Source organism: Mesoplodon densirostris, chromosome 17, assembly GCF_025265405.1.
Source record: "Mesoplodon densirostris isolate mMesDen1 chromosome 17, mMesDen1 primary haplotype, whole genome shotgun sequence".
In the NCBI taxonomy this organism is placed as follows: domain Eukaryota; kingdom Metazoa; phylum Chordata; class Mammalia; order Artiodactyla; family Ziphiidae; genus Mesoplodon; species Mesoplodon densirostris.
In genome coordinates this window covers 67,875,065-67,893,375 of record NC_082677.1, presented here as the reverse complement: position 1 = coordinate 67,893,375, position 18,311 = coordinate 67,875,065, and the positions used below count along the sequence as shown (strand labels likewise).

The window sequence follows — 18,311 nt, the reverse complement described above, 5'->3', positions numbered from 1 at the left end:
TTTGTCGTTTGTTTTTGTTCATTCATCCCTAAAAGAGAAACAACTCTTGGAAGTTGATCCTTGATGTTCCACCAAATAGTGAAACACATTTCGGTCAGCAGAAACATGTTATACGTGCACGCACGCAAACACACATACACACATGAACTTGACCTAAATTCAAGCTATTTCATCCCTCAAAAACCCAAGTCAGGGAAGCAAATACAGTAAAACCGTACGTCAAAGAACACAGACGGGGCTGTAACTGGGGGCTGCTCCACCAACCTGCTGGGCCCCCAAGGGCCGCAGTTCCAACAATAGCCCGGACAAAATGACACAGGCCTCTCACCTCAACAATCTGGAAGCCTCCTTGTCCAGAGGTGCCTGCCCCCATCCCCTGCCCTCCCCGAGCTCCGGAAGGCACTGGAAACACCGCCTGGATTCCCCTGTGTGCTCAGAAAGTGGGGACATTAACTGGGTGAGCAGAGAGGGCGCCTCCCCGGCCAAGTCTCCCTCGGACAGCGCGCACGCGGGGTGCAGCCACTGCAGGGTTTGTGGGCGCACACTTCCCCAACACTCTCGTGAATCACTGCATAACAACTTAATGATTGTGACAGGATGTCTCCAACATCGGGCTTACAAAATGGTCACAAGCCTCGCAAGTCTCTTTGATAAACCTACTCAGCCTGATGTACTTCTCCGCTCCCTGTCTAATTGGTGTAAAGTTTGGAGGTCTGAATCCTGTATCTTTCATCCGGCTTATTGCGTCCTCTCCTTTGACATGGGGTCAAGGTTCACATTCGCATCTGATTATCGGAGCGCACTCATTAAGCGGGAGCCTGCCTTGCCCCAAAATGAGTAAAGCTGGGGAGAAACCTCAGCCCATTTACTCAGCAGATTTGAGCATGCTTGGGAGGCCTGAATGTCACCCGGCACAGCTCTGTGCTGCAGAGTTTCAGACATCTCCAGCTGATGATTAATTGTGAGTGACGGGAAATAAAATCCAGTAAAGCCAGCTGCTTGCCACGGTCGGCAAAATGGCTCTGATGGATACAGGCTGCCAATTTTCCAGTTTTACTGGCAAGTCTTGCAAGTGTAATTAAGGGAAGTTATAAATGATATGGAAATCTATCAAGTTCCATTTATTTTCAGAGGACTCTTTCCCCAGAGACTTTCATCTTCAAGCTTATAGTCCGCTTTGTTGTGCTAATGATTTAAACCACTTCTTATTTCTGACTAAAGCCCCCAATATCCTCTACCAAGTTTGCTTTACTCCTTCCCCAGAGATTAAAAGACACAGAACCTTCTCCAGCACATGTCCCTCTGGGACAACATGCTAAGGCTGGGACACATTTGGCAACTTGTATAGTTCAAACTGCAAATGCGTGAAGAAAGCCCCAAGAAGGTGCACGAAGAGGAAGAGAAGAGAAGGGGGGAGGAAGATCTCCACCAAACATAAAAGGAAGTCCCCAAAGTACAGACTTGAAAGCTGTGCTCAGGACCAGATATTCATCAGAAGGTGGTGTAGCTCACTAATGTTATTTGATTTGGAATAAAAGCATGAAAATGATGGCAAAGGCCTAAAATTGGAGATGTAAAGGATGACTGCACAGTATTCCATTTCTCAATTTCATCCTTCAGAGCCACAAAATGGGGGTGATACAGTGACGGGATGAGATTTACAGTAACAGCTGTGGTCTTCCCACACAAGGGAGGCCCTTCTAATGGGCTAAGGTCTGTTTTGAACAGACGGGGAGGAACAAAACAAGGTTCCCTATTAAGAGTGTACAGTCATATTTCTGATAAAGAAAATGATTATGGGAGTCAGATTTCCTCCAAGACAGTCCCTAACCCTCTTTTGTCGTCCACAACCAGGGCTGTTTTAAAGGTGTTATCATTTAGATATAGGAAAGAGGCCGTAAACGGCGTGGAGGGTTTTTCCCCTGTAAGCCTACTCTCTAGCAACTGTAAAGGATGCATAGGAAACTGTGCCAGTGGCATATGGCTTTCTACTGTGCTAAACATTCATACAAAAGACAGGTTCATCAGTCATTGGAGTATCTGGGTAAAAAATTAGCTCCTGATGGATGGAATTTTGAGCTTACCTGCTGCTAGTACATTACCAGAGAAACACAGATTTTGAAACCCACATGACATTAGAAACTGCAGACCATGAAATACGACACGTGCAGGAGCACATAATGTACGCCAGATTATACAAAATAATAAATAAGCTATTTAAACCCTCTGCCTAAAATTGGGCCCACTGCAAGGAACCCTGGGTCACTTCTACACAGGCCAATTAATGCACAGCATCTGCTGTATAGAAGCCGGGCATGAAGCACTTCCGAATGATTTCAGCAATTAAAAGAGAACTGTTTCCTGCCTGTTCAGACAGCAACTGTTTCAATGCAAGAGTGAGCACCAAATCACTGTGTGCAGCTGAAAAATTAAGTCCCCTCTTTTGGGGAAGAGGGGTGGGTGGGAGGAAGAATTTTTATGGAAAAAGGAGCCTCCTTTTGTTGTCCTACATTCTGTGTTTTCTGCCAGATTAGACAGAAGGCTCGGCGGGCGCAGCGGCCCGCCGCAGTCTCCCCTTCTGCTGCATCGGCCACCCGAAAGCAGGGATCAATATCAACCCTGCTGCCGACTCCACAAAAGTGAAAATCCTTCAATTACGTTTTTTAAGGTTGTGCTACTTAGAACACAGGTGCCTGAATGAAATGCATTTTAAGGCCCTTAGATCTGAAGAAAGACGCAGTTAACAGCCACAAGGAAAAGGCATCTCAGATTTGGTTAAAAGGCACTGCGAGGGGCTTCCCTGGTGGCGCAGTGGTTGAGAGTCCGCCTGCCGATGCAGGGGACACAGGTTCGTGCCCCGGTCCGGGAAGATCCCACGTGCCGTGGAGCGGCTGGGCCCGTGAGCCATGGCCGCTGAGCCTGCGCGTCCGGAGCCTGTGCTCCGCAACAGGAGGGGCCACAGCAGTGAGAGGCCCACGTACCACAAAAAAAAAAAAAAAAAAAAGGCACTGGGAGGATTGAGTATAATAACTTCCTCTTTCTGAGCCGGTAAGATAGGCTGGTTAACATCTCCTGACATTTCGTGAAGAAGAAACATGCGTTCCCATCCCAAGATCTTCGCGTAAAGAGGCGGGGAGAAGAGACCCGGGGAGACGGCAGTATGTAAGCAGTGAGGGAAGGAACCATCATTGAATGACAGAGAAACGCGAGGGCAGGTGATAGCAGCGCTGCCAAGCCCCGGGTCTGCGGTGTAAGGCCTCCCCGCACGGGTCTCATCACCAGCAACTCACTCGGGAGGGTGCTGCTGGGGCTTCCTCCCTGGATGGGCCTGGGCGTCAGAGCGGGAGCCCAGAGGCTGGGGACGGAACACAGGGAGGCGGCCAGTATACAACGAGCCCAGTTTTCCCTAAAATTCCTTAAAATGAAGAAAATGACGACTCCCTTCCACCCTCTAAGTTAGCTCAAAACTGGAGCCAGAACCTCTAAGTTACAAAGAGAACCAGTTAAAATTGATGTCATTTATAGTACTTTTAACAAATCAGTCTGGATCCTCGACCTCTGTGAAGTAGGCTGCTTTAAAGGACTCAGTGAAATAATGATTTTTTAAATTTGTTAATTTTTTTTTTTTGTTTTTTTTAGCAAGAAGGTGAGAGGAGATATTTTGAACCTTGTTAAGGTTGGGGACTGTCATCTTCAACAGTGTTTAAAACAAAGATAACATACCCTCTAATTCCAAGTAGATCCTCCCTTGAAAAATAAAATCAAATGCCAAACTTGTAGAAGACTTGTCTACAATATTTATTGATTGATCTATAAAAATATTTTATCTTATATTGATAATTATCATTAAGTTAAACTGTAAAAATTCCCAAATTGTTACCACCAACAAAAATTTATCATAACATTCAAAAATAAATGTCATCTGGAAAAGATAAAAAGGCCAAATTCAGGATAGCCATTACCTCTGAAGAGGGCAGGACAGGATTTCTCCTGGGGAGAGGCCACGGGGCAAGTTCACCATATAAGCAATGTTTTATTGTTAAATAAAATCTGAAGCAAATATGGTAAACGTGAGCAGAGAGCATATGAGTACTTGTATTATTCTCTACAACTTTCTGTATGTTTGTAATATTTCATAACTTAAAGTTTAAAAATGTTACATAATGAATGCATGAAGCTATATACCTGCTTTGGAATACAATCTGAGGTGTGGGTGAAAAACTGGCACCTTGTCAAATAAACCATTTGAATAACCACTGCTATAAAATATGGAAGTTTAATCACTGCAATTACTCCACGAGTGTAAATCAACATCCAGAAACTGGAAAATCTATCAAACAGCGGAGCCAGGACCTCTGCCAGGGAAAGATGCAGCTACCGATACTGGGCCGCGTGAAGCCCACGGGTCACTGCCAGACAGGCACGTCAGGAAGGCCCCACCCGGCCCTTCCCATGGGGAAGACCTAAGGCCAAGGGAGGCTTCAAATGCTGCTTCTTCCAGAAATGAAAAGAAAGGTCTCATGCCAAGTTTATTCTCAATTTCCCCTACATCAGCTGTAAGCTCAGTTACAGATGGTTTAGGGACAAAGGGCAGGTGTGAATATCGTTCTCTGAAACAGGGCACCTGTGTCTCCAAAGCGGTGGTGTCCCCCTGCCTGGAGGCCTCTCCCCAAAGGAGCACATGCACGGAGGAATATCAATCAGGGCGAGATCTGGGTGGTTCTCCCAGGAATCATTACACAGCTTCTGTTCTCCTTGGCGCATTTTTATAGTATATACCACTTTTGCCTAAGACATTGTTCATGAGAACAGCAATCTCGAACAGCTAATTACCCTTCTGCTGCTAAAGGTCAATTCCATCATCAGGCAGATCTTCCTCATCTTAGCCCTGCAAAAATACTCCAAATTCTGTCTTACTAATATCAAACAGACTAAGTGGTAAGAAAAAGCAGCAACAGGTGCTTAATCTCCATCTATTATTTTACCTGGTCTTACAAACTAATAACTCACAATATAATAATTAAGAAAGAAGGAAATGTAAACGGGTATACAGCCTGCTTCTGGTTCATGTCTCACTTAATTTGTGATGTTATTAAATAAGATGAATATTTCTGATGCAAAGCTGAGATGACTGCAGAATCTAAACGTAACTAGAAACCATCTTAATTAAATGCAATATTAAAATATCCCCATGGGTTGCCTCATTTTTATTTTTTGTTTTGTTTCGGATATCAAAGTCAAAATGAAAATTGTGCCACAAACTCAGCAGCTGTAAGTCTAATGCTGGGAAAAAAATGTATTCAGCATTATTCTGAAAGAATATATATTTTTAATATTTTTGTTCAAGGAATCATAAAGATAGAAGTTTAAAAACTTAATACAAGTTATTTTTTAAATGCTTTGATTATAGAAGTGCCCCTGGTTTATATTATTAAATGTACAGAAAAATAGGTATTTTTCAAACTGAAATGAAAATCAGTTATTGTAGAAATATTTTCAGAAGGCAGGCAAAAAAGGCACATAGGAAAGGCATATAAAAGTCATTCTTGGCAACTGTTTCCTCAATTACATGTGTGATTCTAGATGTTCTCAATCCACTCCGACGTCATTTCTTTCTGGTTTGCGTGCTTGTATGCAATTTACTGCTTATGAACTGGCATCCCTTCCCGACATACTCAAAGAGGTTATTATACAATCATTTCAGAAATGATTTTCCTACCACATTTAATGTTAAATAGCAGGCAACAGACACTGAAAAAGTATTAGCGACGTTTGCTGGGTGAACTTGAAACAAGCACTTAGAGTAAAACCCAGCTCCTGAGCTGAGAGGGAGGGGGACCTCTCCCCAGAAAGTCTCTGAGCACACTGACCGCTTCCAAATGGCCACCTCGGATTATTTCGTCCTGAGCTTCTTAAGCTCTGTGAACGCTATTTACTTCACAGGGCAGATCTGTCCCTTTATTGTCTATGACACTTTTGTGGAGCAGGTTATTGCCAGGCTCACCATTGTAAGATTTGTCAAGTTTTACTTATGCTAAATATAAAAATTACAGACAACTGGGATTTAAACTATAAAAAATAACATGACAAAGAAAAATAGAATACTTGTAGGCCCTTAGCTGTGTTTTTGGTCCTTGTTTTCCTTGAAAATACATAGAGATGACTGATTCTGTTATCTTCCTACTGATAAGAGTGGAACCTGGCTCAGCTAGTGTTATTGCTAAGGACAAGACAACACGTCCTACAGTGTTAAAATAATCTTCAACCGCAAAACTTAAAAGCTACAAGTGTTATTTTCTTATAATGGCCTCAAGTATGTGCCGCGCCTTAGGTCCAAGGAAATTCTCGACTGTTTTAATTACACAAAGCAGATTTAACTCTAGAAGTTGTTATAAGAGCCGACGATTAAACATCCCACCCCCTGCTTTTGGTTTAGCTATTAGCAGTTTGGGACACTTTTCACAAATAATAACTCAAGGGAAAATACTGTCTTATGAAAACACAAGGGTACAGAATATGGAAGGAAGTTCGGCCAGGACCAAAAGTGGCCCTGGAAGCCGGAGAGAGGGATGAAAGCAGGCCTTCCGTGACCAGCCCAGGCACATGCGTGTGCAGAGCATTTATTTACAAGGAAGGGGACCCGGAGACCAGGAGGCGGTTCAGCAACCCACCCCCGCAACCCCCCACAGTGTGCTCTGACTTTAGAGAAATACATAAAATAGAGGCCCCAGGTCCTTCTCAAACCAAACCAGTCTTGAATACCCACGTTTAATTAACAGTGGTGGTTTCCAATGTCTGAGCTCCCCCCACGAACCAAGGACCCACACCACACTGTTCCATGTCACCAAAACGCCTAGCTTTCCCACGTTAACCTATTAAGCAGGAAATGGAAAATACGAAGGCTAAGCCCTTCTGGTGTCTGGAGCAGCTGCTGGCAGCAAGGAGTCTGCAGGCCCCCTGCTCTCCGGGGAGGGGGGCCGACGGCCTGAACTGCGCCCCCCCAGGCTCCCAGCAGGGGCTGCCACCCCCTCCTCCTCCCTCCTCTCAGGGTCTGACTCAGGTGTTGGAAAAGTGAGGATTGCAGTGAAATGTGTATTTTTCTTTTTCTAAGCACAAATGTGATTTTATAATTAAAGCCACACAGTTAGGACCAACAAGCTCAGGATGGCTGTACACAGCCTCTGTGGCTTGCAGAATAAGCTTAAGGAGGAAAATGGAAAAAACAACAAAAACCCCTCCCGCTGTTTACCAACCTACACTTCTAGTCACTAGGAGATTGTCCTGACTGCCCTGGTCATGTAGTGAGCGTAGACATTCTTAACGTCAAGGCCAAGGGGCTGTCATCTCAGGGCCCTAATCCTTCAGAACCAACAGAAACAAGACAAACCCCTCCCCGACATTCAACACGGAATCTGCATTAAGCATCGCCTCTCCCAAATCCTTAACACTAGCGTGTTTGACAATCTTAATGAGTGTTTTCTTCCAGCAATGTCAATGCTTTCAAAGTAAGCCTAACAATTCACAGCTCCTGAACCTCTTTTATGCTCTTCTAGAAAACCTGGTAGTTGTTCCGTTTCTATATCATCAGGTAAAGCAACTGTTGAGTCAGTTTTCCAACTTCACATATCAGTTTCAGGGCTAATCATTTAAACAGCTGAAATGGATCATTTTTTCTTAATATTCATCTACTGTAAATACTTTTCTAGAAGCTAATGCCAACCAACTACATGAGTTTTCCTCAACTTTATTTTACTTACGTTAATAAAGAAATACAAGGCAGTTTTAATGTAATCTTTATAGGAGAATATATAAACTCCTGTGACATAACAAATACAAAATGGAATCACCGTATCATCCATTAAAGACTGTCATGTTTGGTTGTTATCTTCCGGCACATAAACAAAAATGTGGGGACTTAAGCGCTCCCTAGAAACCTTCTGGTTGCATCTTTGTCTTCTATTTACTTTTGCTGCTGATCAGTAGATTTCTATCTATGCGCTGCTACTGTGAATGTATCCTTTTGTCCATAGCATGCTACCTTGAGACTGAACATGTGAGGAAATATTAACATAGCTTTGATTTGTGCCTTGATGTCACAAGGTCAAGATGAAAAAATTCAAACTGTGATCCTAAATTTTATTTCGGAAGTGCTCTGGTACTATACAGATTACGGAATTAACTTTCCTTAGTACCCTTCCTATTTATTCCAGAATATGTGCAAAAAATTCCCCCATCGGGGGATCATTTCTTGGCATGACTTCTCTAAGGATGCTTAAACCACAGAGAGCTAGAGAGTAAACAGAAATTTTAAATGAAACGCTTCCTGAAACACTAAATTTGCCAAAAAAACAATGAATCTGGCCTTATTTCTGTTCCAGTCCCCGGCCATTTGGGAGGAGAGGCACTCAGAGATATTGTTACTAACCTAATTCAGATGTGAAACTGTTGGACAAAGAATGCACAAAAGCTCCTCTGCTGTTTTGTGGGGTAGTATGACTCAAGAACGAGATCCTGCTTCAGTCCGCAACAGCCCCGAGACACACACACAGACACACAGACACACACAGAAGTACGGTCCTTACCAGGTCCCCAGGCTTGACAGAGACGGCCACCACCACGCCAGGCATTGGGGTGCGCAGAATACTGCTTGTGTCCTCAGCCGCTTTTTCCAGCATAAATTTGTTCAATTCTGCGGCGAGTTTGGTTAGGATATGCATCTTGTACTTAAAGGGAAAAGAAAGTGAGATTAAATGATGAACTTTTCCTCCAATGTAGCATTCATTCAAAATCAGCTTTTAGCTTTTAAATTACACCATCTCTCAAGTCAAGTGGTTTTTCACGACTGAACACAAAAGCAAAATATATTGGTTTGTTCCTGCCATATGTTGCGAGCCGGTTGTTTAAGAAATTTCTTGGAAGTAGAACTACTCCAGTAATTAATTAGTGATAAATAGTAATCACCCTGTATCTTTTAAGAAAAACACCTCAAAACTTTATAAAGAAAACAGTGAGAATTTCCTTGTATTCCCTTCACCACTTACAAACTTATCCCAATTGACACAAATACCACGGCTGGGCCAGCCCACGGGAGCAAGGGGTGCTGCCCGCAGACACCAGTAGGTGGCAGCAGACAGCCGTGTCACACTGCCTGCCCCCCCAAGACAGCGGCTGGACTGTGTACCAGTAAAGTAAGACAAAGGGTTTGGGGGTCCATTTTGGGCAAAATAATACTTAAAAATGCACATTTTTTCCAGTGACATAAAATGTTATGTTCACGATTGAAAAAGTTAGAAAAGCTTTTTAGGCACAACACTACGTGGTCTTTCCAATGTAACATGACGGTTAGAGTTGATAGAGATGAAATATAATGTGAATATCCTCTGCACTAAGAGGCAATAATTCTAGATTTTAAAACCACGGACAGAAACATGATCTGCGGGGCTTCCCTGGTGGCGCAGTGGTTAAGAATCCGCCTGCCAACGCAGGGGACACGGGTTCGAGCCCTGGTCCGGGAAGATCCCACATGCCGCGGATCAACTAAGCCTGTGCGCCACAACTACTGAGCCTGCGCTCTAGAGCCCACGAGCCACAACTACTGAGCCCACGCGCCTAGAGCCTGTGCTCCGCAACAAGAGAAGCCACCACCGCAATGAGAAGTCCCTGCTCGCCGCAACTAGAGAAAGCCCGTGTATGGCAAAGACCCAACGCAGCCAAAAATAAATAAATTTTAAAAATAAAAATAAATAAATAAATAAAAGATCTGCACAGCCCAGTACTCTAATGGCACGTTTTGTAGGTGGCTCTCAAATAATGAGGGGTACGTTAAAGGCAGTTCAGTCAAACAGAACATTTCTAATAAAGGGAATTTCTGCCTGGCGGGAAAAATCCTAGATCTCTGTGAATAAACACATGAGCCACAGTTTGCTCTGTTCAAACAGAAACAAAATAACCTGGCCGGAGGAAGTGTTACTTGGTGAACGTGGAACCACCACCTGAAGATTTTCAAATTTCTACCAAAGTGCATTTCCCTGGGGGAAGACAGATGCAGTATCCAGGCAGCTCCATTTTGTTCGGAAAAAGCTGCTGTAACTCAAAGCCTCCTGTGGGCATCGTGATGGCAGGGAGGCACAAGCAAAATGGAATCACCCTTAACTCTGTCCAGGGGCGATGAAATCTCTTAAGTGTGCTCTCTCCGGGGCCTGGTTTCAAAAGGCGTGGCGGGAGGGCCCACAGAAGAGCTTCGATGGCCTCAGTTCCAAGCAGGTTTGCGACACTGTGACAGGTTGAATAATAACATCTTTTGCATGTTTCTTTACTCCTGAGTGTGTGTTTTGCAATCAAGAGGTACAAGTGTCTGCCAGTTTTGGAAGGATATGATCCTTGAGTGAAATTACAGTGCAAATAAAAGCTTTTTGCTCCTATTAAAATTCATCTGAGTCATAAGTGGTGAGGGAAAAAAGCAAGGAGAGTGCATTCTGCTGTCAGTCTAATATTAAACATTCTGGGCAGAGGGGCTATTTATCAACGACAAATTGTACCTCAAAGTCCTTCATTCAATCTACGGGAGGGGGGCTACGGGGAGAGGGGAGAATATAATCGTACCAAATTGCACAGTTTTCGTATCTGTGCTCAGTCAGTCTGCCTTGGAGAAGAAACTCCAACATCACCAGAAGCATCGGGGTCAACAAAAAAAAGTTCCTTTCCTGGCTGGCACCACCCTGTGCAGCTCCTCCTCGTGACTGCTCAGCATTGGGCCCAGTTGGCTGGTTTTCCCCGGAGCGTACAGATCTTTTTTCTTCTTGTTTTTCGCACAACTTGACTTCAAAATGCGAACTCAGGGAAAGTATCTTTCTACACTGAGGACAATATGACTTATCACATTTCACCACAGTGGATATATACCCTTAAAAACTAATTTTAGCTATATCACAAACGAGCCTTAATATAAATAAAATGCTAAGACTGTCCCAAGCTCCATGTCTCCCCAGAAATGACAAGATCCTGACTAAAACTGGATCCTTTTACTATTTTTATAATTTTCATATCTTTGGATTCCTTTCTCTGTAGGACTCCTGCTTTGCTTGGAAAGAGATGTAAAAGAGTCACAAAACTCAATGCCTTTAGATGCAGTCTTTGTTATTGATGAGATGTTCCTTTTCCTTTTGTATTTGTTTATTGTTCTTAAATCTGTTTGGGGGATAAGCGACTTATTGTAATCACAAGTAAAAAATAACAACGGCCTAAGTGCCTCAGGAGAGGCCCTGTTGCACATAGTTGGCTGAGACATGACCTTTCTGAATATAAAAAGCGGCGGCAGAGAGAAGGTTCTCTTTTTAAGACTACCTTTGATGTTGCCCTGACCTTCAGCGTGCCCACACAAACACGGCTTCTGGAAACAACCCCTTGGCTGGCGCTGCAGCGGGGCACGGGGCGCAGGCCAGGATGGGAGCTGAGCGGAGAGCAGCATATGGGCCCATCAGAATGAACTGCCTGGTGAGAACCGTAAAAGCTTTTCGATGCCTCAGAAAAGAAGTCATTTAAGAATGTACACTAGGGCTTTCAGAGCTTGTGATCAAAACTGCTATTTATTGGTTCCTCTGAATTCTTCGGGGGCACAAGCAGAGCAGCCAACGGGGTGAGAGATTTCAGGAAAATGCCCCATGACCTGTGCAGACTTTGATTTGATGCTAAGTATTTGAATATTCCTCATGGGCTCCGTAGAACTTTCCTGGAGAGTTTTGATTTTCAGTTGTTGTTGTTACTGTTTTCAAGCAGAGAGACCACCAACTCGATGTTTTGGGGGTGGGAGGCCAAGATGTTAAAGGCTCGTTGACAGGACAGAGAAGCACAGTCCTGGCAGAAGCCAGAAGGTTCTCCCCTCTGCGAGGTCGGGAGAGATGTCAGCAATCAGGGTTCGAGCCTGCCTGCTGGTGGGGCCGGAAGCTGAGCTGCTCCCGGGCTCATGAGGATGGAACCCCATCCCGGGGGCGGGGGGGTAGGGAGGTACTCTCCAAACCACAGTCAAATGATTAAGTTCTTGAAAACACACCTCGCAATGTAAGCTGGAGCAGAGAACAGGTGCTCCCGGGCTCCGGCTCCCCGACCCACAGGGCACCAACAGGTGGGAAAGAGGCCTTACCTAATAACCTAGCTATGGTCAAATAACCCCAGGCCCGGCTTCTAAGCAAATTAATTTTGTGGTGTCTGCAATGTAAAACCATGTCTAACAAGAAAATTTCTCCCAAAAAGTTCAAAAGAAAGAGAGAAAAATCATACCAGACGTAAACAGAATCAGGAAGAAAACTGCAAGAGATGGACAATTAAAAGGAACACAATGGAATTGTTACAAAAATGAACATACAGCTCTTAACAGGGAACCTGACCACGGGGAAAAGGTGGGGGTCAGAGCCAGGCAGCTGCTGGCGGAGGAGAGGGCCAGTCCTGGCTTTGGGGTGAGAGACGGCTTCTGAACCAGGCTTGGTTAACGAAAAAGTCCTGTCAATGGGCATGCCCAGCCGTGCCCTGCACACACCCCACTCGGCGCCCTCATGGTGGACACGCTGCCCTCAGATGGTCGCACGACACACCGTCCTGCTGGTGTCCGTGTTAGTTTAGCACATGCATCTCCTCATGGGGCTTAAACCCCTGCTCTCCCCAAGGCCTCCAGATCTACCGGCGGTGTAACACATCCCACGTGCTCACGTGCTTGTCAGGCTCAGGGGTCTGGGGGCCCCTCCAAGAGGAGTGCGTCCAGTTTGTTTATGTATTTTTTCAGTCGTGATTTCAGAGCCTCTCCTGTCTTTCCTCGTAAAGTAGGCTCAGCTCCGGTTTTCTTCCCTACGTCATTCTCCCCATAATGAGGAGCGTACACATGTACAGCTGATGCACTGCTCATGCTTTTTCACATCGACTGTGGGCCCGCTCAGCCAACACGGACTCAAGATAAATGACGAAGCTTCACTGTCAATTACTTTTCATCAATTATCTTAACATCCTGAAGCACTGGCCCTAGACTGTACATCGATCCTCACTAAGTAAGGTGGCAAAAACATTTCTTCAAATACAAGGATCTCCAACCCTTAAGCTGTGTCTTCATTTCCACCGCGTGGCAGGGAGAGCTAACGCTCAAATGCTCCTCTAAAAGTCTACTTTCCTAACTCTGAGCCAGAGGTAAACTGTCAATGTTTTTAAAGTGACAGAAATGACTAGATGCAAAAATGAGGATGCATCTTTGAAAACATCGGTGTTTCAGAAAAATAGGGGAAAAAAACCCACAAGATATAAAGCATTTAGGTGGAACTAGAACTGTAATTCAACCTTGTTTTCCTTTCCTACAGTCTTCGTGGGATACATAATGAACACTGGCAGAAGAACAAAGCGAGGGTTCCAAGCCAGGCAAAATACATTCCCCCTCTGCTTCATTCAGCATCGGGCCCCGCAAAACCAAACCAACAAAAATGTTCATGCAACAATACTGAAAGCACACAGAATTAAAGCTGGAGCTGTCCTGCTGGAGGTACACCCAGGCAAAGAAGGGGGAATGAAGAGACGGCAGTTAGAGAGCCTGGCACCGCCGCAGTCACCGGGCCGGCCTGTTAGCATAACGCCGTGACAGCTCCATCGGGACGGTCTCAAGGTAGCTGTCAATCAAGGATGCATCATTTAATCCAGCAGCACTCGGAGGACTTTCTCCGACAACCCACATGACAGCATATCTACAGCTCTATTTATATCAGCACCCAGTTGTGTTTACAATGCTGCTGTAATTAGAAAAGATGCAACAGGCAGCAATAGTACTGAGATCCCCATTTTGCAGTACTGCCCTGTAAAGTGTGATCTTGCTTCACAGAGTCACGCTAAATGACAAAAGGCTATTTTCTTCAATCTCCCGGCTCAGACAGCACTTCATTTGCAGCTATCTATAATTAGATTAATGGTGTAGTGCAGTACAAAGCAGGCCCACTTCACATCAGATAGCATATGAATTAGGACAAACACTTATTTCAATTCCAGGCAGAGAAAGCAATGACTGGGGTATTTAGCATACCCTTTATGGTGGAATGAGATGTTAATTGTGTACCATTACCTCTAAACTGCTTGCTTGTTGTATAAATCACTGTGCTAATTGATGCAGAGATAGAAATGTAGCCACAGGCAAGAAAGCAAAGGAATGAGGGCTGAAGATGGTGGATAAAGGATTATCGAGTAAAACCATATGGAGATGAGGTTCCTTTGAAACCTCTCCTTTCTGCCCATGAACAGGATCTCTTAAAAATACAGAAGAACTCTTGAATCAGGAAAGAAAATTTAATTTTTCGCATTTCTTTTTAAAAACACAAATTTCTTTTAAAAGTTCCTAGCTGCCAGAAATCCAAATAAGAGGCAGGTGGAATTAATCTGAATATACGCTTATAAAAATACGGAACGTGTAGTTTTCAAATAGTTGGAGCACCTTAACAGGGTTTTTGGATCATAGGTTACTAAGTAACACTTGGAAACTACCTGAAGCAGATGTTTCTGACACATCCACAGGGCAAAAATAAGTTTTTCCCAAGACTTGAGGTTGTCCTTACAGACCAAAGCAAAATACAAAACAAACCTGTGCTGGTTTAGGAGTGTGAAAATGAAACCGCACAACTCAGATGGGACTTGAAACCATGGTTTTTTAATTGAGATCACACATCTCGTCTCAGGACTTAATGAAGCTCAGGTTCTTTAAGTCTCATCGCAGAAAGAATTCAGTGAGAGACAGAGTGATAGGTAAGAAGTGGATTTATTACATTATAAAGAAAATACTCCAATAAAGATGTTAAAGAAAAAAAAGAGAGAGGTGGATTTATTTAGAGAGATACACATTCCATAGACAGAATGCAGTCTGTCTCAAAAGGCAAGAATGGCCTTGGGAGAAACACACTCCACAGACAGAGTGTGAGCCATCTCAGAAGGAGAAAGGCCCCGAAATATGGGGTGGTTAGTTTTTATGGGCTGGGTAATCTCATAGGCTAATGAGTGGGAGGATTATTCAGGGAGGGGCGGAGATTTCCAGGAGGTGGGCCACTGCCCACTTTTTGATCTTTGATGGTGGGCCTCGAAACTGCCATGGTGCTGGTGGGCGTGTGGTTTAGCATGCTAATGTATTACGATGAGCGTATAATGAGGTTTAAGGATTTACTGGAAGTCCAATCTCCCGCCATCTTGGACCTAGTTGGTTCTAACCAGTTTTTGTCATGTCCTGTGTCTATGTCTCACTCTTCTGAAGGTTGTACCCTGCCCCCTTCCCTCCCATTTCAATAAGATTTTAATGATGTAGAAGCATTTACTGAGGATGTGAAGCCAACAGAAGAGAACCATTTTTATCTGCCATTGAAACAATGGCAATGCCATCACCAAAACACTCAAATCCGACTACTGCAGTTTGTGATTTCACATCGATAGGGAGGAACGAGAAAGGAGATCTTTATTCTTGTTTTTCCCTAAAACTAGCAAAAAATAATAAACAAAAGCACACAGTGATTTAAAATGCTGCTCCTTCCTTGTTAAAATCCCCATTCAGCACGCAACAGCTCTTATCAGGGTAAAATGAGCGTCTCAGAAGCACAAATACAGACACCAAATGCTATACTCAAGAAGTCCAGCTGTTAAAGATCCATACATAAACGTGCTCTTCAGAAGCTCATGTGTTCACAATTTTTTTTAATAGCAAAGCAACAATAAGGTGCAAATTACTGCTGTGCACTTTTTCACAAATGCAGCTGCTTAGTAATTAGCACCGTTATAACAAAACTTTATTACAGTAAAGTTAATAGTTCAAACTCTCCACTTGATAGTAACAGTTAATATATCCATCTATTGCAAATGCACATCTAAGAAATACTATATACGGTTTAGCCTTGTGAAATACAAATACCATATTAACGTGCAAGACAATAAAACAAGGTCCAAAGAAACTAGAACGTCTCATTCAAGTTATCACCTCTGCAACTTGGGGGGGAAAGTCTGGCAGCTCCTTGGTTGGGGGCAACAGAACACCTGTATTGCAACTGCAAAGTCAACAGTTTAAGGTCTGGGTCATGATGCTAAATACTACTTAAAAAAAAAAAAAAGGCAACTCTGAAGAAACATCAAGGGCTCTTGAAATGGAAACAAATGCCAGCAAAGTAAAGAGTGTAAGCTACTCTGACATAAGGCCTCCCAAGTGGGCAGCAAGGTGACAGAAATGGAAACGCACTGAAGGAAAGCTCTGGAAGCAGGGTAAGGGCCCGCTCCTGATCATTAATCACTTGTTTAGACCACTTAAACTAGAGCAGCCCAGCCTACAGCAAAACTCCAACACACCCCTCACTTGTGGGTCAGCAACGCTGGTGTTAACAGGAGAAAATATATGGCTTCTGATATTGCGTCCCAGTTCCTCAGCATTTGCTCCCTTTAATCGAAAAACGCAGTTAAACACAAAGTAAATCATTCAGTTAGGTTAGCTGTTTAAGGACATGCAATTGACACTGTCAATATGCTGCAGTGACATAATGTGTCACTTTCAACACGTCCAGCTACATCTATGAATCAATCTAGCCTCAAGGTTTCATTTTTTAACTTCTAAGTTGGTTCTTGAACTTCAATGCGCCACAAGGAGCCTCGACAGCAGTAAGCAACAATCTCATTAAGGGCAGCGTTTGAGGTAAGAATTACAAAAATAGAGACGGGAGGAACATTCTAACAAAATAAGACAACAAAAATGCATGAAGTCCATTTCAGCAACTCACCTTTCAAAATGCTGGCTAAAAAGGGAAAGGTTTCCAGAAAAAAACTTAAGGCTAATAACAAAACCTTCGATGAAATGAGTTAGTAAGTTTGTGTACATCTCCAGCTAGTTCCTAAAACACAACGTCCTCTGGAGAGGGGATGTTGGTCAACAGTGCAAAAATCTAACCTCATTTTTCTTATTGTGTGTTTTAATCACAAGGGTCCTTCCAATTCTAATATCCTAAGGTAAGCAACTTTCCTTTTTTAACAATAGTGCTGAAAATTAAACTGAAATTAATTAAACATTAAACATGAAATCCAGCACTTAATAATAGGATTTATTTCCTCAGTTGGGCTCCACTGAGGTTACTTTCCTTGTAATTTGAAACACTTGTGTCTTAATACGAACCCCAAAATGATGGAAAAGAGAAAAAGCTACTGTCCGGGGAGCCAGCCCCATTCCCGGTCTGCAGGGCAGGGGAGCTTGGAACGCAAGTCATCAGCGGGTTCCTGAAGGAGTCTGTTAATGGGACAACTTCCCTGGAGCTGGGCGCCGTGGGACGCTGTGTGCGGGTGCGCCCTGATAAAGGCGCCCAGCCTCTGCTTCGCCCAGGTGCCCACACGCTAACAGATGCCACAAAGGTCATTTGCTGGGATAAGTGGCACCTTCCCATCCACAAAGGCAAGTCCATTGACAATGCACTGTACAGAACCCACAAAACAGAACATGTGCGTTCTGTTTGAGCAGGAGCCTCCGTGACACGTTATGACTATAATGAGTCATTTCTTTCTATTCTACACAAGAAAAATATTATAGATCTTTGAAAGCCTTGTACCCAAATAGTACCAGCTAACATCTGTTAACATTACAGGCTGTTTCTATTCTGCATCCCGAATTGCTTTATGTAATTACGAGTTTATAAGGTATTTGGTAAACCAGTTAAAGAAGGTGCCTTTTTAAAGCACTGTATAATTTGGGGTACAACGAAACGTTCTCTTGAAAATCTATAATTAGGGCAGCATCAGCTTACAGGAAATGTTATAAAAACACAACTATGTAAAGAAGCACACAGGTGGGGAAGTGGACCATTTTGCTATGTCCCCACGTTTCTCTTCTCTGTGAATTATTCTTTGCTCATCTCAAGTTAAAGTAATGCCGTCTACAGGGTGCAGAATAAGCAAACTTTGGGGAAAAGACTTTGGGGAGCTTGGCCTTCCCTTGCAAGTTCTTCAGTGCTGAGTCGGAGCACCAGAGGCCTGGGAAGTGTGCCAATGCCGGGCCCTCTTGAACAATGCTTTGACTTTACAAGGATTTTTTAAATGATAAAATATTTTTGCTATTACACATTCACTGAAGAAACTCAGAATCTAATACACCAAAATGCTGGCTTATATGGGTCAGAAATGCAGAAACTAAAACATGTAAAGATAAAGCAAACAAAGCTCAAGATGACAGTACTACCATGTAGTAAACTGCTGACCTAGAAGATCAAAGCAGAAAACAACGAAAGAGAATTATAGCATGCCTCCCCAAGATATGCCCCTTTTGGTAAAAGGACTGTTTTGAGCTG

The 18,311-nt window shown here is 43.6% G+C and overlaps 1 protein-coding gene across 3 annotated transcripts in view; it reads right to left on the bottom strand.

Moving 5' to 3' along the window:
- Positions 1–18,311, bottom strand: part of PCCA (propionyl-CoA carboxylase subunit alpha) — a 349,043-nt gene that overhangs the window by 6,008 nt on the left and 324,724 nt on the right. For all 3 annotated transcript variants that reach the window (XM_060080286.1, XM_060080287.1, XM_060080288.1), the window contains one exon: positions 8,583–8,723. In XM_060080286.1, coding sequence (XP_059936269.1) covers positions 8,583–8,723 — 141 coding nt within the window. The remainder of the gene's footprint in view (positions 1–8,582; positions 8,724–18,311) is intronic.